Consider the following 24,989-nt stretch of genomic DNA (forward strand, 5'->3'; position numbering starts at 1 on the left):
TCTCTCTCATTTCCTTCTCATACTCCTGAAGCTCATATTCCGCATTGTCAATTGCGTCTGCAGCTTCGCACATTTATCCCCCTCTTCCAATTGCATTGTCTCTTCAGCAAATCCCTCCCAATGGCAAACTACCCCACCCCTCCGCCGACGAGCTCTCCCAAAGAACACATCCACAACAATAACTGCAACCACGATATCCACCCCAGGACCTACCACTCCTACTCACCTCCTACTTTCCCTCCGTCCGCTCAGGAATCCTACTACTACGCTGCTCCTCCCCAATCAACACGAATAAACAATAACCAGAACCCCAGACCATACGACAACCAGAAACCTGCCTCATACAACTCCAACAACCCTACCGCCCGTCCGCAGAGACGCCGCACGCCTCCCCCAAGACCCATATACTTCTCGCCCACAAACAAGCCCCCTTCTCCTTATAGCACAGCGAGACCCAGACCCAGACCAGGGTTTGTCAAAAGGATAACAGCTAAGATTGAAGAGTGGGTGAGGAGCTTCATTAGATGGGCAAAGGAGCATCCCGTAAAAGCTGGACTTGCGGCCTTTGTGCCCCTGGTTGCGGCCGCCGGGTTTGCGAAGGCTGTACATGGGATTATAGCGCTGGGGGGTGAGTTGTTAGGTAGAGAAACGGACGAGCATGAGGGTGGGAAGGAGGGGGGTGACGAGGAGGGAAAGAAGAAGGAGAAGCCAAAGAAGGTTTATGGGTGGGGCTTGGATCACTTTGTCGGGTTCGGGGGAAGTAAGGGAGGACCGATGGAGGGGATGTTGAAGATTTTGCAGATGTTGGTGTAAGTTTCGCCACGTATCTGTAGTGTGTTTTCAACTACGTTTGCTGACTTGATTGATGTACAGGAATCACTATTGCAAGCTCTCCCCGAGCATGGTACCGAGATTGGGAAGTATTTTGCTTGAAGTTTACTTCCTGGACAAGACTCATTGATTGATGGGTGTATATGATTTTACGATATTACGACGGATGACCAAAAATACATTACATAACGACCATAGCCATAGAGTTTTAGACGCAATTAGAGGAGCCGCGAAGCTTTCGTCCTTAGGACCTTGTATGAGTAACATGATCAGATATTCTATGGGTATTAACGCGCAGAGTCGTGTAGGTATTTCCTCGTTCTTTCGATCAGAAAATTTCTGCAAGAGATCATATTTCGAGGTTTTTGTGGCACTTCAGTGCTATGATAGTACAACTGTCGTGTCAAACGCAAAGAACTTCCCTCTTCTACGAGCCTTTCACCTGTTTGATATTAGTAAATTGACCCTATCCCACCCTGCCATTTTCCTATATAGGCATATGATTCAGATCGTTGGCGTTTACAATTCCAAACTATCCGCTCTTGTCTTATTAAGCTGGCCTATGAATGCTATGCCCTCTGAAATCAACTGCACTCTTTCCAACTAAGAAGTCTGGTCCCTTTTACATCTGCGTGTTCCGTGAATTAAATTTCCATAATTATATTGTTCCTGTAGATACACCAATTCCAATTATTGATATATCTTATCTTTTTTTCTTTAATCATGAATTGATTTAATCGCCTATCCCTTTATGTTAATTTCATGCTGTTACCCTCTCCAATTGGACAGATAAGACAACACCCGGACATTTTGAGGCTTAAAAGTCCGAAAGCTTTGTAAATACAGCCCCACTTTTCCGTCCCCCTTACTTGAAGCATACTTCTTCGAAAGTATATATACAAATCAATAACAATTGAATTCACAACTCATCTCTCAGCCACGAGTTGCATTAACAATCACTTCACCCCACAATGTCTTGCCCTGCCTGTTTCAGCGGAGGTGTATCCAAGAGCCATCCAACCGGCACAGAAACCAGTATCCACGGCCTGCCCACCTACGTCGCACAGCCCGCCGACGGAGTTACTCCTGAAGGCATAATCGTCTTTATCACTGATGCCTTCGGGTGGGACTTTGTGAATAACAGAGTCCTGGCCGACCACTACGCCAAAAGGGGTGGATTTCTGGTATACGTTCCAGATTTTATGAATGGTTTGTTTCGTTTCTTTTTCCTTTTCCTTTCCTTATGTTTGATTCATCTCATTAAGAACCCCGTAGCTGACAGGTCAACAGGCAATTCACTGAGCCCCAGCGTCCTCGCTCTCATGGACAAGATCATGGAACCAGGCTCTTGGCTCACAACTGTTGTGTATAAACCGGCATACGTACTCCAAGCAGCAATCAGAACAATCCCGTGGTTAATCAAAACCCGTGTTTCGGTATCCAAACCGCGGGTTTTTGCATATGTTCAAGCGCTGAGAACATCTCCGCCTCCCTTTAGGACGGATGATCTTAAGATAGGTGCTGCTGGTTTCTGGTACGTATTCGATGATGCGAGTTTACACCCTTGGTATATTAGATTTCAATAGGAATGATTTGATCCTAGCTTCCTTGAAAACATACATGCCATACCTACCTCATTTTTCTCAAAGCAATACTAATGCAATACCCAGCTGGGGCGGTAAACACGCGATCCTCCTCGCCCACGACACGCCCTCATCGCGCGTCCAGCGCCACCCCTCTCAACTCACCTCCACCTCCTCCACTCTCAGCCCCCTAATTGACTGCTGCTTCACAGCCCACCCCTCCAGCATCGACGTCCCGGCCGACGTAGACGCCATCACCATCCCGACCAGCGTCGCGATCGGCGATAGTGACATGGCGCTGAAAACACCCCTGATCCAGCAGATGAAGCGGATTCTCGAGGACAAGAAGAGGGGCGATCATGAGGTTGTTGTGATGGAGGGTGCGAAGCATGGGTTTGCGGTCAGGACGCATCCGGATGATGTGCATGAGATGGAGTGTGCGGAGAAGGCAGAGGTGCAGGCTGTAGAGTGGTTTGGGAAGTGGTTTGCCTGATGATTGAGGGTCGATTGGGGCTATGGTTGTAGATGTAGCTGTAGCTGTAAATGCATCGTGCTTTCTTGCGTTGGGTTGGATCTGCAAATATGTTCGTTCATACAGGTTGTCCACCCTGATCTTTGTGGAGTACCGGGCATGTATTTATCAGGAAATGCATGTTATGGTTAAACACCATGCAGTTGCTTTGTAATAAAACTTGGTAGCGTTTGTTCCGCATCTGGGCGATGCCTTTCTGCATACTACTAGGAAATATTCTTCATTCACCTTCTAAGAACACTGAACTCTCCCTCATTGACCTCATTTACTAGCCTCCCTTGGTTGTATTTATCTGAGACTCCCCATCACTTACCACTCCGTATATCTGCGACCCAAATGGAGATAATGTTTCTATTCATGGCCACCTTCACTCATCATGTCATATCGTATATCCGTCAGTGGCTATCGTAGCGATGGCGCGTAAAGCAGTCCTTCATAGACCATCTCCTACTTTTTAATCAGAGCCTGAGAGGCATGCAAACGTCTAGGCGTTTTGACAGCGAATGATATCTTGACAGCAAACTCTTTAACTCTATTGATGCTACTCCACTTTAAGAAAGCCATACTACCCCACCATACGAGGGAAGTATTACGGTCACTTAATAGTGAATAACTTATACCCTGCCCTCCACCCAGTTCATGACCAACTAAGCTATATGACTGAACAACCGATAGCTGTCAAATACAAGATTATGAAGAAAATTGATAGCAATAATATAATGACAGCATAACCCACAGTCTCTAAATAACCAGAACTGATAGTAAGAGTTATATACTAGAATAGTAAGCAAATCATTCTTTTAACCGTAATGCGCTGCGGCGACACTCGACACTAAATACGGCGGTCTCCTTCTCTGATGTCTATCTTCCATCTTCTAAATATCCAAAAGCGGAATACTCTACGGATTCAAGGAAGCCTTGTAGCAATGGAACTGACCTGGATCTTCGTGCCTGAGATAGAACTAAAGAGGATACCGTTTCTTGTAGCTAATTATGATTTATGCCGCCAACGGCGTGCTAACCAATGATACTGTACAATTTCGATTGCTGCCAAAATTTTAGACCTCGGTCTCGACCCCAGGTTTCTTCTCCGAGTGCTCAAACAAGCCCTCCATGCTTCCCTTCGCATGCCTCATCTTACTCAACGCCCAATCCGCGGTTCTCGCACCACGCCATTGCATCACACCCTTGTGCTTCCGATGCAGCTGTCGATGATGATCTTTATAATCCCTCATCATGCCCACCGCGCCCCTGGAACCATCATCAGGGTTATTATGGCCATCCATGACCTCTTTTTTCAGCTTCTTGACTTTCTTCAGAGGGTTCTTGCTCCCTGTATCAGAGTCATGATGCAAATCAGAGTCGGAATCCGACTGATTGGTATGCGTTGCGAGCTTTTTACTCGTGCTTTTGTCACCGCCGCTCTTCTCACTACCCGAGTCGCTGGAATCAGAATCACTTCCATCGTCCGACTCGCTATCACTCTGAATTTCATCGTTGACAGTATCAAGCACTTCCATGATGTTCTGCATATTCCTACTGCGATCTTTCTGCGCATATTTTTTATGGTATCCTGAAAGACCTCGCCAAAATCTCATCGTAACCTCAATCTCCCCAAGCGGTTTATCATCCGCTTCCATTCCCTGGTAGCCACCGCAGGAAGTGGCCCGTTTGAGATTTTCTTTTCCGCCAGCCCAGACTTCCATTGTGATCGTACGCTCTTCTTCGTCGGGTATATCTTTCAGCCAGAACACAGCGAATGCGGGCGTCGAATCTGGGCCTAGACTGGATTTTCGGAACTCGACGACGAGAGGCATAGCGTAGCGTTGGCGGCAGGGAAGAAAGACCGAAACGTTTTGTTTAGGCCGCCACTCGCCATTGCTCGGGTGCATCTTCACGCGTGTCATGTTGGAGCGGAGTTTGATACGATGACCGATCAGGTCTTTTGACAGTCCACGTTTGGGCACGACAGGAGATTTGAGCTCGAGAGTTCCGTAGTCCCACCCTCTAAGTTCTTTGGGGAGTTGCAACTCGATGCTACGGAATACCATTGAGATGCGAGCACGCCCGAAGCCCATACCACCAGCGAGGGGGTACATATCCATGACTTGACTGCGTTTCTCGAACACCTTGGCCAAGGGGAGGTATACGACACCTAGTAACGCATCATTTTCTCGCTCTCGGCTGTCTCTGCAGCTAATCATGATTTCAGCGTTCTGCCAGTCGCGGATGAAGTATTCTATCCCAGCATTGAAGAAGGGATTCGCGTTCTTTGGCTTCGTGCGTGTCATGTATACCTGCTTGTGGTTCAACATGATGGTGCAATAGCTGCTAGGAAGGTCATCGGATTGCTCAGCTTGATCTTCCCTGTCGGAAGTATTGTCATGATCCTTTTTCTGTGGTGATTCGACTGCGAGGCCGGTGATATTATGGATCTGAATTGACAAAATTCCGCTTAGGAACTTTTGATCAGGCGGGGAGGAACAGATTAAAGCATTTTCCCGATCCTTGTAATCTTGGGTCTTCTGCTGATTGGCCTCCTTTGACTCATCGTGCTCTGTTGCTTCACGGAGCTTACCTTCGGCAGTCTCAGCGACTTGCTTCTTGAGGTCATCCTTGGTTTTGATTTTCTTATCTTCAGTCTGAGCCACAAGTTGATCCTCCGTGATTCGAGTTTTCGAGAAGTAGCCCACCGACCAAGAGATGCTGCCAGGCATGTCCTCACTTGGATCCTGGCCCTTTAATCGATCCTCCCTGTCGCAAAGCTGGTTGTTTGTTTTGGGGTTGTGCATAAGCTCTTTTAAATCAACCTCAACTCTTCCCAGATCATCATCAGCTGTATATTTGTCAGAGTCCCACAATTGAAGACGGAGATTTTCCTCGGCATTGAGTTCTTCTGGCGTTACCAGCAGGTACGCCCACTCGTGCCATTTGGGGTTCTTGTCTTTCTCGATGACCCTAGTGGATGAAATTGTTTTCCCAAATTTACCCCACGAACAGGTAACATAAGCATCGCTGGAGCCCTCGATGGGTCCGACACCACCATCACCCTCTTTAAAGCCTCTTGCTTCCTTTACATAAATCATAATGACCCCTCTCGCGACTGTATCTTTCTTGAAGTCATCGCCCACAAGCATCTCTTTGAGATCGAGCGTCAGACTCTTCGGCGCAACATATTCAGCAAGAGCAGCATCGATTGAGGACTGAACGAAGGATGATATGAGGGGTACATCCATCAGATTCGGAAGGTGCTTCGATAGAGGAACGCAAGATAAATCTGCTCGTGGCTGGCCAAGGAAAGTCAAGGTACAGAGACTAATGAAAGGAGGGTCGGGAGTCAACTGCATTCGTAACCGCAATGTTCCAATGATGCCACGCAACTCTACCCACTAGATGACGGAGGAGTTAGTTAATTCTTATTCAAGGGTGTTTCGGGAGCAAAAGAACAAGCTCCTGTTTTAGGAGATGTGTACGGAGTTGGAGTACATGAGATAAAACATGACGGGATGGGGGAGAGTAATATGAAAGAACCCGTTGTGCTTACGACGGGAACAAATATGCCTCCTGGGAGGTAGAATTTGAGGTATAGATGTGCATTTTTAGCCTTTGACTTGATGGATTTACCAGAGCTTCGTGCTCGATATGCAAATGCTAGCTCCATATTGACAAAGTCGCCTTGTTCGGCTTCCATGCCTTCGCGCATTGCTTGCTGCTCTTCCTCTTTCTGTTTCTTCTCCTGTTCACTCTTCTTTGAAGCTTCAGGGTCATCATCATCTTTAGTCTTCGACTCGAGGTTCTCTTCTTGGCCTTCACCCGGGGCGCCACGGTCATTCGCCTCCTTATTGCTGGTCTTCTTGAGATTCCCTTCCTCGTCTACCGACTGATCCGCGGCGCCTGTAGGAAGCCACCGAATACCAAGAACGCGTATGGCTTCGTTGCCTTGTCCCAGGTCATCCACACTGACCATGCGGATGACCTTTGGCAAACTCGCCTGCATGACATCTTCTAGCATGTCGGCCAAAGAAGTGAACAGGTCTGGGTTGATGAGTGGCCAGACTGAACTAAGCAAGCTGTTCATCCAAGCAACAGATTCAGGCAGACGTCCACCTGACTGGGTTGAATTATGTTCTTCGACTCTCGCGGCATCCCAGACCTCATCTTCCCAAATAGCCTGCACCTTCTTCGCAACCCACCCTCGAACCAAAACGATCACGGCAAACCCAACAACGAATACAACTAATGTGACTATTACCAACACCAGGTATAGCCAGCTCGAATTTTTCCCTTGCTCATTTGATAACCAGGATTTTGTTTCCGTAACAGTATTTCCGGAGGTTGAAATCATAAATAGTAATAAACTTATAACTACAGCTGAAAGACCTACTACGATGCTCAATGCTGTGGTCAATGCTGATTGATATACGCGAGTTAGCCCTGCGCGAGTGTCATCGAAGGCGGGTGGAGGAAACATCTTCCGCATCCCATCAAAATCGTCTTGTAGCTCGTCTTGTTCGGTTTGGAGCTGGCTTGGGGACTTCGATGACTCGCTAAAGCCCGTGCCTGATCTGTGATTTGACCCGGGGGTCGGTTCATTCTCAGATGCTCGTTTCAGGTCCTTTTCAGTGGAGTCTCGGATGATGAGAGGGAGATGTGTGATTGGGTCTGTCACTTCTCGTCCACCATCATCCCGTTTGTTGTGCTGCATCGCCTTCCGTTTCTTCTTAGGGTCTGTATGTGCGGCAGCTTCTTCAGTGGCCGATGACCCATCTTTCCCATGTTTCTGATCGCCATTCTGCTTAGCAGACTTCCCTTCCCCGGTTCCTGTAGACGGAAGGGTGGGGATACTGGAGTCGTGGTCGGTGGATGTCCGATCCGACGAGTCTATATTTCGATTTGAGGTAGGATATGGGTCGCCAGCTGGGTGTTTCTCGTCTCCGTCATTGTCGTTGAAGGCAGTCTTTGCAGAATGGAAAGCCCTTTTGAGTCGCGAGTCGTCTTCTTCGGTGTGCTGTGCTTCTTCGGCTTGTTTGTAGTTGTCATCAAGCTCGCTACGATGTTCGCGGTATCTCTGGACGGTAGGTATAGGGTGATTATGGGAGTAGGGTGCTTTGTAGTCGCGGCGAGCGGCTTCTTCATCGAAATCTGCCGCTGAAGACATGCTTGGATTTATTGTTCGAAACCGAGAACAGCGTGTCAAGGGAATCTTTTGCTGTGGATTGATTGGACAAGGTGAAGAGAGTAGCTTAGCTGTCTCGGAGCATTGTATGAAGGAAGGCCAGACAGGCAAAGTTGTAATTCAAGTGGAATGGAATGGAATTGATGCATAAGAGATGAATTCCTACCTCGACGTTATTTCCATCATGCCATGCTGTCGAGGCTGTGTCTCAAGTACTTCTGCCATCCCCGCAATTGTGCTGGTGGTGCTTGAATCTTGCGGGATGGCAACGTCACAGGCACAAGGATCGTCGTTGCCAAGAACACAATCTTACGTACGGAGTAGAAAACTTGTAATACATATCACGTGAGCGTTAAGATTGTGCTGGAATTAGCTGCTGACATAAGCGCTACCAACCAGACACCAGAGACATAGGCAGTGCACGCACACGCACTCACCGAACTTGAAACCAGCTAAAGGATATAAATATACATTACTTACAAGACTTATCATTCAGTGACCTAGTGGCTATTTGAAAACATTTGAAGTGTCTGTCCTATCATGCTGCTTCCAACTTTACATTCCGAGCAGTCAACAACAGGGGCAGACTGCCAGACTCCATAGTCCCATTGGATCTGAGAGCTGACAGGAAATCTTGGGGGTTAAAGTTACGTCCGGCACTGAAGTGGAAGCGATGCAACAGGGTTCCGATGAATTGGCGTAGTTCGAGTTGTGCAAGTGTCCTGCCAGCACAATTGAAAAGCCCAGAGCCAAAAGGAACAAAAGCCTTTCGGTTGTGGTTAAACTTCTCCGGTCGAGAAGACTCGATCCATCTCTCTGGGATAAATTTTTCGGCCTGTGAGAAGTTTCTTTCGTCTCTTGCCAAGGTATAGCTACTGACGTAGCACTAGGGGTGGACATGTTGTTAGCAATTGATGTTAAGGTGCGCAAATATGGAAACCTTACATTTGTATGCGGCGGAATGAGGTTCCCATTCAAGATGTACGGCGATTCTCCATAAGTCCTCTGCGTAGGCTCTGGAGCAGGTGGAAAGAGGCGGAGAGCTTCGTTGATAACCCCATTGAGGTAGGGAGCCTGTTCAGGACCTAAGAAAAGTTGAGTATAGAGCTACTAGGAGGAGCAGATTGTGTACCAAGGGTGGTTCCTCTCATCGGGCCTTTCGCATTCAGCGCGTCGATTTCCTTTTCGAGTTTTTCATATGCCTGCTCATTCTGGACCAAAAGAAAGAGTGCGGCACTGTGACAGCATTAGTTTCTATTGCATCCAGAAGAAACGGATCGATGCTCACACAAGTGCAAATGATGTTGTATCGCTCCCTGCAATAATAATTGCTTTGGCGTCTTCCCGCAACTCAGCTTCCGGCATCCTGCCTCCAGATTCCTCGTCTTGTGCAAGAAGATGAGAGAAAATATCGGCCCGGGTTGTTCCTTTTGCTTTGCGCGCATTAAATCTTTCGTTTCCAAAATCGACGAACTTTTTCGTCTGCTGTTTCATTTCGTCGTCCATTGGCAGATAGTTGACGATATACTTGCACCACGGGAGATTAATCCAAACTGAGCGCATCTTTAAAGCTTTATGGATGTATTCCTTATACATATGAGGTATACCTCGTTGTACGTCAGATAATTCGAAAGATTCGATGCAGACCTCTCTTGCTTACCATTTTTGACCATTCCAAAATCATTTCCGAATCCTAGATCTCCCATCGCATCAAAGGAGAAAAACGACGTCCAATCGGCAAAATTTATTTCTTCTGCGCTAAAGTTAGCATATGGCTCTCTGATTATCTTTCCTAGGCTACACCTACGCCCTATCCGAGCTGTGAATTGATCTGAAACCGCTTCCAGCAGAGACGTAATACGTGGCTCATATTGTTGCAAAGCGGAAGTTGTGAAGCCTTGATCCCAAATCCTGCGTCGCGCTCTGTGCTCGGCCCTTTCTTTCACAAAGGTGACAGAGCGCGCCTTCGCCCAAGGAGATCCATCCATATGTGCACCTTTTGCCATTTTTGACATAGGACCATTGATGAGCGGTACATCTTTTACACCGCAGAAAGCGAGATCATTTGGTCCCACTCTGACTATATCGCCATACTGAACAAGTCAGAATAATCAGGCACAGCTAAAGCTTCAGGATTGAACTTTACCTTTTTATGTAATCTGTCAATGTGCAAGTAGAAATGGCCCCCTCGAGTGCGGTAAGCCCACTCAATCTTTGAGATTCGGGACAGCTTGGGTCCAGGGTAATGCCGTAGAGGATGGAAGTAGACCCGGTAAAGGACGATACTTATCCCAAGCACACCCAAGTAGACCACACCGAACATAGCCGCCAATAGCGTGCTAGAGACAAGACTTTCGGGACTGGAGCCATTCCGAACAAAATTTTGGAGGAAGGTTATGGCCTGAAGAGAAAAAAAGACGCCTAGGAAGCCCGAGATTGTGGGCTCGTACTTGCGGAAACCTTGGTGAGAGACGAGTCCCGCCACAGTCGCAAGCAGTAGGACTTCATGATATGGGTTGAGGGCTTGTATGAGATCTTCCATTGGATTAAGAGGATATCAGCGTGTTGCAAGTTGTTTTTGATGACAGAGTGAAGATATGGATTCTTCGGTCTCTATAACAATCTCTTGTACCCCACGGGGCGCGGGGCCCCTATCGGTAGTGCGGCACGTCCTGTGCACAATTGCATTTACTACTCCGTACGGGATCGGCTCGGAGCGGCTCGGAACGGGTTGCAACACAGGGAATATAAGCATAAATTAAAGCCGATACCCGTTATATAAATTGAATAAGAATGTAATCGTGTCCCCCTGCTCTATAGGAGAGTAGTAGTCTAAGCATTCCTCCTACTCCCTCTACTCGAGTGGGAGTATTACTATTTAAACTTTAATATATCCTCTCCCACTTTTGGCCTAAGAGGAAGTATAAGGTCCTTATAAAGTTCTACTAAGGCCTAGCTATAGTAATATTATTTGCTTACGCCCTTTATATTCATAGTAGTAATACCTATAATTTAACCTAATGTTTAATAGTAATACTCCTAAAGGGAGTAGGGGGAGTGCTTAGACCACTACTCTCCTACAGGGCAGAGGGACATGATCAAGGACATTCGGGTTTACGGACTCCGCAGTACACCCGACCCCACCGATGGCACGTAGACAGACGAATTTGGCTTTAACATGTGCTTCTCTTATTTGAACTAATCGCAAAAGGCTTAGAAATATTATCACGTTATAGCTCTTCCAATCAACATTGCCTTTATTTTTGGAGGCATTTCTTGATTCTTGCGATGCGTAGGCATTGACTGAAGATTTTCAAGTATTGCGAAGCCTTTTTGATAGGGCGGGATTGAACTACCCCGCGATTTTATATTTAGAACTCTTTAGGAACCCCCAACGATATCCAAGTTTGAAGAGCAAAACACGAGAGGAAATAAGACTCCGTTGTAGGCGGGCGGTTGCAAACGCCTTGAAAATGTGCTGATCAGAATGAAAATACCCACTTTACTAGCGGTATCTACTCCTTTAAACCAATAAAGATTCCGTATATGTCAGCACTCTAGTGATGGCCTCTCTTCCCGAGGGCTTCATACGTAACGCCACCTTCATAGAGGTTTAAAGATTTGCAGGAGATCGTTTCACGGGAAAATAGAATAGAGACGGTAATTACCCTGTCAGCACAATTGCCGAACTGATCTACCATGCACCCCTATCAGGCTTATCAGCCCTTGGTGGAGAAAGAACAGCGAGCCACCGACCTTAGCCACTCTCACGTTCTCTACAACTTAACTTTATCACCAAGGTCTTTTCCTTTACAAGGGTACGGCTATAATGGCACAGATTTTGCATAGCATAATTTTTCTTAATTAATTAATCCAATTATCAAAACTATATGCCTCCTAGTATCACGAACTCTTGCAGGACACGTAGGCTAGATAGGGAGATAAAGGTAGGAAGTGGATCAAAGAAGTTATATTAGCTTAAGGAGAAAGCTACTATGTAGGTGAAAACGAGGATTTTATATCGTCGTACGCGTTCCCTAGCCGCGTCACCTAACTCTGCGAGGGCTGTATTTCTAACACTAACAAATATATCTACTATATAAGGATTGTTTTATAACTAGCTTCTTGGCGTTATTATGCTATGCAAAAGCTGTGCCATTTTAGCCGTATTATCATATGAAGCCTCTCGTTGATAGTCTAATGTCTCTTCATAAACCAAGCTACCTTAACGCCTATCTCTCCTTACCGGTCCGATTTGTTTCATGTTATAGTTGCGTCTTGAGCACCTTAGAGTATCATCTCCACTGAAACTAATCAGGACGCATAAATTTTAATCCAACTCTCTTACGCATCGCCGTCACCGTGTTCCGTCTGTACAGAAATGTGGAGTAGAGCGGTCAGGAATAGGTAGTATTAGGCAGACGTAGGGAACTTTAGATATTCAAGAAATAACCAAGTACCATACAGTCTACTTCTGTGAAATGATTAAGGCGTTTGCGGAATAAAGTTCTCTTAGCGAAAACTCTACACTTGCCATAGAGTTTTGATTGCTTACTTTTTACATCCCTACTAAAGCGTGTGGACGAGTCTTAATAACCAGTAAAAATTTCAGGACGAAGACCTCTCGCCTTCGCCGGACATGGTCGTGGAAGACCGCACAGCACCCGAAGAAAAGAATCCCGTCACGTCAACCCTTAATATCTCAGACGCCTTGGACGTTTCAAGTCCCATTTCTCAAACGACTCACTTTTTAGAAGGAAATATGTTAGAAATACTACGATCTGAAGATATAGTGGATATCATGACATCTGTGCTACTAAAGGTGGCGAAGTTACGTATTTAAGTAGGCAGGTTTGGCTTCCAAAATATAAATATAGGAACTACAACCGATATCACCGTAATTCGAAAGGATACGGAATAGGCCTTTGTAGCGATACCCTCTAAAATTGCAACTGAAAAAATGGCAAATACAGAAGCAGAAAGTATAGGCATTAGACTTCAAAAAGCATAGGAGGAAGCTTTATTGAGATGCTAAATTCAATAAGTATTGCAAGTCATTCCTAGAAGGAAGCGCTCTCTAAGAGAACTGATAGACATTATCGTGTCCTGGGAAAGGGTATATTCCGTCTACATCAGACAAATTGAACTCCGAGCGCTCTAGTAGGTTAAAGGTACTTCTCAGGCAGGCTGGACCTGCTACATGCATCTGTTGCCGAGGAAGAAGGGAATAGGAAGCAGCCTTTTCTTATCCTAGCTAATTTATATAGCTTCTAGGAGATTCCCCTGTACATAAATGCAAGAAATGTTAGGGATAAAAGGTATTCAGATAGAAATGAGAAGTAAGCTGTATTCACACAGACTTTGGAATAGCCTCAATGACGTAGGCGCGTGAACGTAGGAAGGTCATGGCACGTGTATGGCACGTGATGCAATTGCACGTCACTAACTTGTGACACTATAAAGAGATTTGTATCTTGAAAAAAGTGATTACTGCATGTCTCGTAAGGTCATGTCAGTTTCCATACGGATTTTTAAGTGTTTCTTAAATCGGAGACAAGCTTTCTACTTTTGTTAGTAGTAAACGGCTATTTATACTTCGACCGCATCTTGATATGTGGGTATGTTTAGTTAAAGGAATCGTGAATTTCCCGCCCACGGAATATAACTTGTAAAGAAAAGTGATAGGTCTTATAGTATAAGTGTAATGGTATCCTCATATATAAAGGTTTCCAACTTCCTAATCTCGTGATCTTAATCCTAATAACCTTAACTTTTATAAGGAAACGGTGATATTATAACAAGATTCTAGAGTGGTAGATAAATAATATCAGTTTAGTCTTTTATACTGCCAACAATTTTAAAAGACCAAGGAAAGCGAATTTTAAGGAGTGGAAGCCTATGTAATTATCCCGTGAATAATGGCTAAGCGGCATCCGAGGAGGCATAGCGCGCCAGGATGGGCTTAGCGCCATTGCATCCTGCAGCTCACAACATAAATATTTCAAACGGAAGATTATCTTTTAGAGTTCAAAGAAATCATAATGTGTGCTTAGCTGCGAGCTGGACAGCCGATCACAGCCGCAGATTATTCCGTGCTAAGTGTGCCGAAATACCTTATTGCTTTAGGCGCCCGCCGACTCCTTCGGGATGCGAGAGGGTTTGTCTTCTATAAGCGCTCATTAAGGGAAGTACATATTTAGCATAAAAATTGTCCTGTTTCACCGCAAATATTTATATCAGTAGTTTGGTTCCTCGAGTAACTGCTTACAAGTTTCCATTTCGAGAATTCGGAGTGCCGATACGCGTACTTTAATTCGGAGCACCGAGCCGGCCTTGATAGATAGGGGAGGTCATGTCATATTCAGCTTCTTTCGTATGCCGCTAAGAGCCAAGAGAGACACTATTAGTACGGAGTATATGCATGTAAGATCTTACGTTTACTAGTACCAAGCTAGCGGGGGGTTTATAGGAAGTACAACAATGTGGTAACTATTATTCTTCTATAGAGTTTTGACACGGCATAGAGTCATATGATTGGAGTGTTCTAATTCCGGTAACTTTCATTTCAAATTTTACTTCACTAACAGCTATCATGGAGATTTGTAATAGCATCCGAAGTGTTTTCAGAACTTGAAGATATTATTCTTCATTTCGTGGTTCTAAGGATATCTAACCTGAGATAAGGAATTAAATAGAAAGTTATATATAGATAGTGTCAGGGTTTTCAAAATGATACGTATATTCACTACGCTTGCTTTTACTTACATTATTTGACTTATTTTGTGATACGGAGCCTTTCTCTTTAGCTTGATTATTAACAAGTTGTGTGAAGATATAATTACCGCTTATATGTTGGTGTCAAATTACAGATCTGTTCCCGACAATGTTGAATTCACCTCGATAACAAATTGTTTGCCGAGCTTCATATTCCCAAATAATGCATTGGTGGCATGAGATTATCCCCTCCTTTCACAGTTAGACTTATGGCTGGCCTGATCTTGTTCTCTCCAACGAATTTTAAGCTCTGACCTCGAACTAGTAAAAGAGCCTCTTAAATCGATCTGCTTTAGGACAGCAGCCACCATCGCAAAGTCAATCTTAGGAGCCACTGTCACTCCGTAACAGAAAATAAGACCACCTAGTTTCAAAATGCGTGGCGCCTTCGGTACAACACCAGAAAAGGTCGCCATACTGCAATCTAGATGGGTATGGACGATGGTGCCACAGCCATCATATATAGAAAAGGGGGTAAGTAAAAGATATGCCGGGATGCAAGTGTTGTTGGATGACGAAATTTGGATGCTTCAAAGCGGCAGCGTGGATATTGACCAGAAACTCACTAGAACCTGGCACCGGCTTTGGCACATCATTGAGTTGTAAGGATTAGTAGACCTGACGTAGTTTGCCTTCGACTTTTTGTATTGTCAGAGACTGAGGGATAGCTGGTCTGTTGAGAGGTGTGCAATCTTTAAAGCCAATAGAATAGTTTCCAACACCTACACAGCATGTAGATGGACCATGAATGAAAATATGGAGGGGCAGATTGACCATTCTTCATTAAGTCCGGGGTGTCGTATGGTGTCGTGCAGTACGTAGGTACCTAGCTATAATAACACTCCGTTAGTTACCCCTGTTGACACAGCTTCAGCCCTGTGCATGCATGTGCATATGTACCCCTTGAGGATTTGGAGCGGGATCAACCGACATGCATCGTGATGAGCAAAATACCTAGTATGTTCTGATATTAGTTCCGAGCTTTTTATTAGTGCTGAGTGTTCCTGTACATTACTTACTACTGCGACATGTACTGCAGGTAATCGTTACCTCTTGAGCTTTTGGGATTCAAGAACATTACGAAATCACTTTGTTACTTCAGATTTTTCAAGATGGTGGTTTTAAAACCCTCGTACAATGAAACAAATGGTGTCCCATGGCAGAAGGCTAGTCAAGTGAGTTTATTCATATTTTACTTTCCACTTTTTCCGCTTGGGTCATAAATAGTACTTGTTTAACATAACTCCAGGCCAGGAACAGCTGTGATACCGATTCTGGAAAACAAATCCTGGACAGAACGTCCACAAGGAATCAGTTGCGAGATATTTGGACAAAAGTGCTTAACAAAGATGATTCATTCAAATTTCTAGATGGGGATGATTTCTTCGAGGTTGGAGGCGACTCGTTTTTGGCTTATGATATGATAGTGGCAGCCAAGAGACGGGGCATTCTTCTTGATGAAGAGCAAATCTTCATGGGCGCTACTTTGAAAGATCTAGCAGAAGAAGCAACTCTTGTAGGGAGTCTCAGGGAAGATAAAATAAATCATAGTCCTTCTCCTAAGGCTTTTGGTTTGTTGGAAGAAGCAGGCATCGTTTTACAAAACAAGGAAAAGGAAATTTCCATGTCGTGCAATACCACTACAGAAAGTATTGAGACTGCATACCCATGCAGCCCAATGCAGGAGTCTCTGGTGACAGAATTTGATGGCAGCAAGAACTTGTATTTGATGCAGCTGGTGTTCAAATTGGCTGATAACATTTCGCTTGACCGATTCCGACAAGCATGGGACGACACTATTCGCGCAAACCCGGTCCTACGAACACGAATCTGCCGTCTGGATGGAACGCCTAGACTTGTACAAGCCGTATTGAATGAAAGCATGCACTGGAACCTAGTATTCATCGAACTAGCCCGCTTTCTGGAAGAGGATGCAAATGTTTCTATGCAACCAGGCGATCCCTTTTTTCGATACTCGATAGTAACAGAGAATGATGGCAAGCTAAATCGTCGGAGGCATTTTGTTTGGACTGTACACCACGCGTTATGCGACGCAGCGTCAATGCAAGAGATCATTGACGAAGTCGCGAGACGATTTCGAGATGAAGCTATTCCACATCGCCAATCATTTGCTGCATTCATCAAGTCTGCCATTATATCAAGCTCATTGCCAGAGGAGCAGTTCTGGAAGAATGCTTTCACTGGAATCAATCCAACTCCGTATCCTCCACCCCCACATGTCCCCGAGTTCCGAGCCGATCCGACTTCTACACTTGAGCTGCCGCTTACCGTCGAACGTCATCCACCATTTGGCGTCACAAAAGCTCTCTTGCTTCGAGCAGCATGGGCAATCTTGATGTCACAATATACTGGGACAGAAGATGTAGGGTTTGGGGTTATCAATAATGGGCGAAGGCCAGCATTAGACGGGGTGTCTCCAACAACAGGTCCAACACTTAACCTCGTTCCCATTGCCCTGCATGTTGATCGGAGGCAAAGTGTGGCCTCATTTCTTTCACAGGTTCGAGTCCAAGCAGCTGAAATGATGGCTTTTGAACATTCAGGCATTTCTAAAATTCGGACTTATTTGGCAGGAAACTCTAGTTCCACGGCTGTTGACTTTCAAACCTTGTTTGTTGTTCAACCGATGGAGTTTTCAGACGCAATAGCACCCCACCTCCAGAAACTGGGGTTGGAGAACTTAAGTGAGTTGGGGAAGAAAGAACGACACCCTTATCCACTAGTGGCCACTCTCACACTCTCTGATGGTGCACTTATAACTTTCAAAATACAACATGATGGTCGGGTGTTCTCGACCCAACAAGCGCAGAACCTCATTCATCAGTTTCAAGCAGTAGTCACGCAATTAAACAACGCGACGAAAGAGACCTTGCTGGAATCTATCTCGCCATTGAGTGATTATGATGTAGGTCAGATTCGTCTGTGGAATAAGACCACACCTCTGACTGAGGACAAATGCATTCAAGATCTATTTCAAAAGCAAGTACTTAAGCAGCCAGATGCCGTGGCCGTTTGCTCTTTGGGACGCTCTCTGACATATATGGACGTTGATGAACAGTCGTCCTCCCTTGCGAGTCGCATTATCGAGCTCAATGTGGGTCCGGGTGCCTTTGTTGGCGTTTGTTTCGAAAAGTCTATTTGGACTGTGGTTGCAATTCTAGCAGTCTTCAAGGCAGGTTGTATTTATGTCCCTATTGACCCTACCCATCCCCGAGGCCGACTTGAAAAGGTTGTGGAGATGGCGCAGATTCGACTGGTATTGGCATCTCAATCCAGTACTGGGATACTGGAAGGGCTCTTTTTGCAAGTCATCTTGGTGGATGACAACCTTCTTCCCTCTTTAGTCGATTCGCAGACTAAGTTTCCAAAACCATTTCCGCCCAGCACTGCGTATCTGCTGTTTACATCTGGCAGTACAGGAAAGCCCAAGGGAATCCTCATGTCCCATTCCGCGATATGTACTTCAATCCTCAACCATGGGCCGGAATTTGGTGCGGGTCCACATTGGAGAACACTTCAGTTTGGCTCTCATACCTTCGATCTCTCTATAGGCGAGTTCTTTACCACCCTTGCCTTTGGTGGCTGTGTCTGCGTTCCATCAGAAAATGACAGATTGAACAACCTAGCTGGAGCCATTACCGAGTTGAAAGCGAATACATTGCTAGTAGTACCCACGGTCGCCAAACTTTTGAATCCTGAAGACGTGCCGACACTGAAAACAATGGTCCTCGCAGGAGAGCCCATCACCAAGGAGACTGTAGTGAGATGGGCGGACCATGTCGAACTGACCGCTGCTTATGGTCCATCAGAAACGGCAGTGTGGTGTTCCGGAAACCTCCGAGTCTCCACTGATTCTCATCCTGCAAATATTGGCCGAAGCATCGGAGCTACTATGTGGATTGTTAATCCTGAGAATTACCACCAACTGAGCGCCATCGGTTGTGTGGGCGAGATAGTCATTTCTGGTGCCCTGCTAGGTGACGGATACCTCAGTAACAAAGCCATTACCGATGCAGCATTCGTACCGGCACCAGACTGGCTGAGAAATTTTGATCCTACGAGCCCTTTCAAGATGCTTTACAGGTCTGGCGATCTTGCACGTTATAATTCAGATGGGACATTCCACATTGTCGGCCGAAGCGACACACAAGTCAAACTGCGAGGCTTCCGTATTGAGTTGGGTGAAATAGAGAATCAAATTATGGCTCAAAACGCGGCAAAAAGTGCTCTCGCCGCACTCCCAAGACAAGGGCCTTGTGCAGGTCAAATTGTGGCGGTTTTGAGCTATCATCAGTCAACTATGGGAGATCATAACGAATCAGACGTTAAGATTTCGAGCGGAAGCAGTTCTACGTCAGAAAAGATTAAACAAAACCTCTCTCTCACTCTTCCCGAATACATGGTGCCATCCGTGTGGATTGTTGTGGAGAAAATGCCCTTACTTATCTCTGGGAAGATTGATCGCAAACTCCTCAAGCTGTGGATCGAAAACCTAAGTTATGAAAACTACGAAACATTGATTAGAAGCCCGGATATCAACGGGCCTGCAGAAATTTCCCCGGGGTCTCTAACGGATAGATTACGGAGATTGTGGGGTGAAGTTCTGAAGGTATCTCCTGAGGTCATAAAAACGAATTCATCCTTCTTTGCCTTTGGGGGAGATTCCATTGCTGCTATCCAGGTTGTGTCTAGAGCCAAGGAAGTAGGACTGCTCGTTACAGTACGTGGGATTATCAACACGAAAACACTAGGACATCTTGTGACTCTTGTCCAGCAGAGTCAAACCGCTGCCCAAGAGGCTCCTCGAGAGCTCCAGGATACCGAGTCAATAGCCACTATCCTTTTAGGTTACGAGGATATTCTAAAGTCCCGTCTTAACAATAAACACGCTGTTCGTGTCGAAGATGCCTATCCTCTATCTCCAATTCAACGTGAGATTATGAAGGCGCGGGCTACCAACCCAGCCGTTTTTGTGCTCTCTTTGCAAATGGAATTCCACTCGTTCACTTCCAATCCTATTTCTTTAGATAGGCTTATACGCTCATGGAGACGTGTGGTTCAGAAGTTCACTGTCTTGAGAAGCATATTTCTACAAGATCCTGCCAGAGAATTGCCAGCTATTCAGGTTGTTCTGGCGAATGCAGAGCCAGAAATTCGGACATCCTCAGCATATTCCGGGGATATCGAGCCAAATTTTGCTACAAGCGGAGCACCATCTGTTGATGAATGTTTCTTGCCCCATCGGGCCCATTTTTTTAAGTATGGTGACATATATTTTCTCCACATCGACTTTGATCACTTAGTCATTGATGGATGGTCGCTCAAACTCATCAAAACTGCGTTTCTAGAAGCGTACGAGATGGATGCAGCTTATACTTGGGAAGAAACACCTTCCTACGAGTCATTTGTTGTTGCTCATCGCCCTGACCGTGTCGAAACAGACAACAACCATTGGGCTTCGGTCCTTCGCGGCCAACGACCGTCTCTACTTTCTCTTCCTGTCGTCTCACACGAAGTATGCCATCAGCCGAGCCCAAGCAAAACCATCATCAACCTACCTGATATCAAGGCACAAGAGCTGAAGAAATTTAGCGTGGAGCACAGCGTCACGCCCGCCAGTATCTTCGACTCCGCGTGGGCACAAACTCTTAGCTTTTATACGCACTCGTCGGATGTAGCATTTGAGTATGTCGTCTCCGGGCGTGACGAAGAAATTCCTGGTGTTCTGGATATGGTTGGTCCATTGATCAACGTCGTTCCTTACCATCTGCAAGAAGTTTCGACTGAAGGCGGCTCTCTTGGGCTAGCGAGCCTGGCTCAACGAATGCAAGACCAGCGTTCACAGGACAGCATGCATACAGCAAGCAATGTGAGAGAAGTTATTGAAAATGATGTAGAGCTGGTGATGCTGTTTAACACAGCGGTGAATTTTCAACGACGTCCTGCAGCGGTTGAAACGGATAAATTAAGGATAGACGAACCACTCCAGAAGATACTGGACCCATGGCATGTAAGTCTTTTTCGGCGCCCTCCATTCCTCTTTCAAATATGTCGTTGGAAGTTTTGTTGGTAACGTATAAACAGTTCGATGTACTGATTAGGATTCTCTACATAATTGATGATGATACCATTCGACCTTCATTTGAGTTTGATGCTCAAGTCTTTGACCAACATCAGATGAAGGAGGTATCGGAAGACTTTTGGAGGAGGGTCCAAAGTACTGTTGCATAGGCTAGTAGATCACGAAGGTTAGAGCAGTGAGATATCTGTGGAGCAATTCTATTACCTGCAGTTTACTCGCTAATTTAGACGCTAATGCCCCCTATTTGTTTCTAAACTCTCGGGTAAATTTGGAAAAAAAATAAGCATGTTGAATTTCCTAGACTATCTAAGTTCTACACATGATTTGAGTCCCAAGTTTGACGTACCGTACCCCCTTGGCTTAAAAAAGGAATTGAATCATGGGTTGAACCATTGATTCTGCATAAACTTTTCATACCGACAGATGATTTTTTCACCATGTGATCCAAGAAAAGAACAGTATATTCAACTTTATCCATAGCTTTAGTCTTCAAGAATAGCCGCGAACTCACCCACTCCAGCTTCCCAATTGTCCGAGTGCATCAACCACCGCGTTATCTTCTCTACCTGCATTGTGAACCTTTTAAGCGTAGGAATATCCACCGAAAGCCCGACACTCTGAAAAATAACAAGATTCGAATCCGGTCCACCAACGCCACCGCGAAAGCCAAGACCTATCGAAGGCGTCACATTCATTTTCACAGCCTGCATATTCGCATACGGATTCTTTAAATAGTTCCCCATTCCAGGAAGCCAGTTGAAGGCCTGATGCTCGACAATATCAATTAGTAAGTCGGCAGCAGGCCCCAGTCCCTTCAGGATCTGACCGAACGGAGCCGAGGCGTGTTTCACCTGTAGAGCTTGCTCTTCTTGGACACGGTTGAGTAAGGATAAGACCGTCTCCTCGGGCTTGATGTGGATTAGGTTAACAACGACCTGCATCGTAGGTCCCGCTACATCGGTAGCCCCGAACTCGCCCATAGCCTCAAAGGATGGTGGAAGGAAGGGAAAAGCCTTGCGGGCTGCTTCGAAGTTCTGGAAGACGGCGTGGGAGTGGCCGGTGTGGTGCACGAGGACCAGGGCAAAAGCTGTCTTTGTGAGGGCAGTCGCCGTGATGTGGCTATGCTCCTTTCGCAGTTTGTCGAGTCCGGGTGGTATAAAGGCGGTTTTTACCTCTTCTCGAGGCCCTGCTTTTAGGCTGGCTTCGAACGTGCTCTTGGATATGGGGAATGGTTGAATAAGTCCTTTCCGGTGTGACTCTAGTCCTTGGAGCCGCTCTATATGCCACTTTGCCGCTGCATTTGCCTCCACAGATGTTCGCAAGTTGTAGTAACTGTCGGCATAGGGTTTGTAGTCGATATGCTCTGGGAGAGAGGCAGTTCCGCCCAGTGCACTGTCGAGATCTTCTCTGAATATTTGGGCTGACGCTGCGTCCATGATCGAGTGGTTGCAGATGAAGACGACGGCAGCACTTCCAGTCTCTTGAACATGGTAAATCATAGCCCGTGTCAATGGTCCAGGAAATGCAGCGTGGTCATGAGAGGGGTATTCGACAGTCAACGCCATAATCTCACCTACCGTTTTTACGCTCCCGCCGTCTTGAATTACGAGGTCAAATATTTTCTTGTTCTGGCGGACTGCTACGTGGAGTGCAATATCGGATCCTAATAACTTTTTGTCCCAGACTAGGAAAGATGCTAGGATCCTGTTGTTGGCAAACATCATCTCGAGTGCGGTCCTTAACTCCTGAATCAAGTCAGCTTTTGGACAGCTCTTGGCCTCGAACCTTTGTCCAGACTTACTTTTTTATCGGCTTTATTTGTCAGAATACCAAACTTGTAGCTCCAACTATCAATGACCCCCCTCTCGGCCAACATACTAAAGAGGTCATAAGCAGGCATGACATCCTCAACATCGTCCCAATCAAAACCATAAGGTGTGACGGTTTGTGTAATCAATCTCTTGGTCGGTTCAAATAGTCCTGGATCTTCCGTGAGATGTACCATGTCATCAGCGCCCGGTGGCCCTTGTCGAATTGGACGCTTCGTAGCCACTACCTCGGAAGTTAAAGAGGGTTGCTTCTGAAGATACTCAATTTGGCCATTGATGGTATCTATTTTTGCCATATCTGCTATAGGCATATTCTTGCCTGTTTGCTTCCGAATAAAATCTCGGACTCTCATTGCCGTAATACTATCAGCAAATTCTCCGACGGGCGTGTCCATGGGCAATCGAGAGTATTCCAATCCTGCTGCTTTAGCCCATATATTTTTGACGACGGTAGCTAGCTCTGAGCTGTCGGAGAGGATAGATTCTTCATCTCTACTCACTCGGTAGGCTTTGACGGCCTCGGCTAGCTTTGTCTTCTGGATTTTCCCAGCCATGGTACGCGGGTAATCAGATAGACCTAAATCTTGAACAGAAATGACCTCATCGGGAATGAAGTCCAATCCCATGCCCCTCCGAACTGTGTCTCGAATTGCCTCTTTGGTATCTGAATATACATTCTTTATCACGACGGCGATGGGGACTTCCCCTGCGACAGTATCTGGCGTGCCGACAATCTGAGGAAGAAGAGCGGCGAAGCGAGGGTCCTTTGCTATGACTGTCTCTATTGCGGCAGGAGAAATATTGGCACCCGCACGAATAATCCTGTTTCGATTAGTGCTCCGACTCTTAAGTCTCAGTATCAGTAGCTCACATCTCCTTGTAACGCCCCGTGATAAATATCCGACCCTCGCTGTCCATCCTAGCCTGGTCTCCTGACTTGAACCACAACATCTCGTTATCAACGTAGTAACTATCTGCACCAGCACCTCCAATGTACTTTGTGATGACATTACTCGAGCCTTGAAGCTCGCCCTCGGTGTTCCTTGGAACAGGCACGTTAGTCTCCGGATCTGCAATCCGTAAAGTGTAGCCTGGCATCACCCAACCAATAGAGACTTCGTTACCATGGACAAGTGTGGACAGATCACCTTGGTTCCCTGGGCGAACTAATAGCCCCTCCGTCATACCATACCAGTTCTCTACGGTTTTGGCCCCGAGCACTTGAATGCATGAACGTCTAAATTCCGGGGACAGTACTGCGCCGCCGACAATGACCTGCGTTAGATGTTCTAATCGTGGGGCATAGGCTGCCTTGCCTGCGATGAGGGCGTAGATTATTGTGGGTATAATGACAGTGCTGTTCAACGTGTGCAATTAGTTTCTGATGCCAACCACTGCATCACGAGTATGAATAATCACCGCCTCAAAAAGAAAGGAATGTAAGTACATACTGTCACAAATGTTAGCAGGGATCAATCTGCCCTACACAATGACATGAATTGGCGGACTAACCTGAGTAACCTTTTCTTGGTAAAGTGTTTCCAGCATAGCAGTGGTATCAAAGCCGGGCGCGGGGTACACAATTGCAGCACCAACAGATTGAGCACACAAAACCATATAGTGAGCAAAGGAATGATTGTTCGGGAGCACACAACAAAATCTTGAGCCAGCGAAAACCCCATCTGGCGGTCGACTTTTCGCCCACGCTTCGACAAACCAAGCCTGATTATTCTGTTGGGCAAAAATACCCTTTGGCATTGATGTCGTTCCGCTCGTGAACAAGACAGTACCTTGTGCAATATTTTCCGATTGGTGCTCATACTCAGAGCTAGTCTCCTTTGAATCGTTCACGGCGGAGTCATTCATGAACTTCTTGAAAGGAGTCCAGCCATCTAAATTGCTAGACTCTGAGACTATGATTTTGATTGCGTTACTCCAGAGTCCCAGGTCGTCTAATGCCACGGCGGTATCAAAGTCGCCGGCAATGACCACTGGTGTTTTACCCGGGGTTGTCATTAGAGCTGTCTTGATCATATGCGTTACCTCACTTTTATTGGTCAAGTTTCGAGGGCTAATAGGCACATAAACACACCCCATCTCAGCTGCGGACCATCTGATTGCTGTATGTTAGCAATTGCAGTACTTGAAAATAAACGCCTTG

The 24,989-nt window shown here is 46.0% G+C and overlaps 4 protein-coding genes across 4 annotated transcripts; 2 read left to right on the forward strand and 2 right to left on the reverse strand.

The window, feature by feature from the left end:
- Positions 1-120: 120 nt before the first annotated feature.
- LHYA1_G004756 (uncharacterized protein) lies at positions 121-933 on the forward strand (the record flags this gene model as incomplete). The annotated part of the gene is made up of 2 exons (XM_031149712.1): positions 121-809; positions 834-933. The coding sequence occupies 2 exons, from the start codon at positions 121-123 to the stop codon at positions 931-933; spliced, it is 789 nt and encodes a 262-aa protein (XP_031005827.1).
- Positions 934-1,802: 869 nt separating this feature from the next.
- Positions 1,803-2,907, forward strand: tropI_2 (Hydrolase; the record flags this gene model as incomplete). Its single annotated transcript, XM_031149713.1, has 3 exons — positions 1,803-2,040; positions 2,122-2,365; positions 2,502-2,907. The coding sequence occupies 3 exons, from the start codon at positions 1,803-1,805 to the stop codon at positions 2,905-2,907; spliced, it is 888 nt and encodes a 295-aa protein (XP_031005828.1).
- Positions 2,908-4,004: 1,097 nt separating this feature from the next.
- On the reverse strand, positions 4,005-8,104 carry mug190_0 (Meiotically up-regulated protein; the record flags this gene model as incomplete). Its single annotated transcript, XM_031149714.1, has 2 exons — positions 4,005-6,335; positions 6,491-8,104. The coding sequence occupies 2 exons, from the start codon at positions 8,102-8,104 to the stop codon at positions 4,005-4,007; spliced, it is 3,945 nt and encodes a 1,314-aa protein (XP_031005829.1).
- Positions 8,105-8,660: 556 nt separating this feature from the next.
- On the reverse strand, positions 8,661-10,664 carry FCK2_0 (Cytochrome P450 monooxygenase; the record flags this gene model as incomplete). Its single annotated transcript, XM_031149715.1, has 7 exons — positions 8,661-9,008; positions 9,068-9,207; positions 9,255-9,358; positions 9,411-9,729; positions 9,783-9,875; positions 9,930-10,215; positions 10,269-10,664. 7 exons carry the CDS (start codon positions 10,662-10,664, stop codon positions 8,661-8,663), a joined length of 1,686 nt encoding a protein of 561 aa, XP_031005830.1.
- Between the last annotated feature and the right edge of the window lie 14,325 nt (positions 10,665-24,989).

The sequence above is a fragment of the Lachnellula hyalina genome (genome assembly GCF_007821495.1).
Source record: "Lachnellula hyalina strain CBS 185.66 chromosome Unknown contig00056, whole genome shotgun sequence".
Taxonomy (NCBI): Eukaryota; Fungi; Ascomycota; class Leotiomycetes; order Helotiales; family Lachnaceae; genus Lachnellula; species Lachnellula hyalina.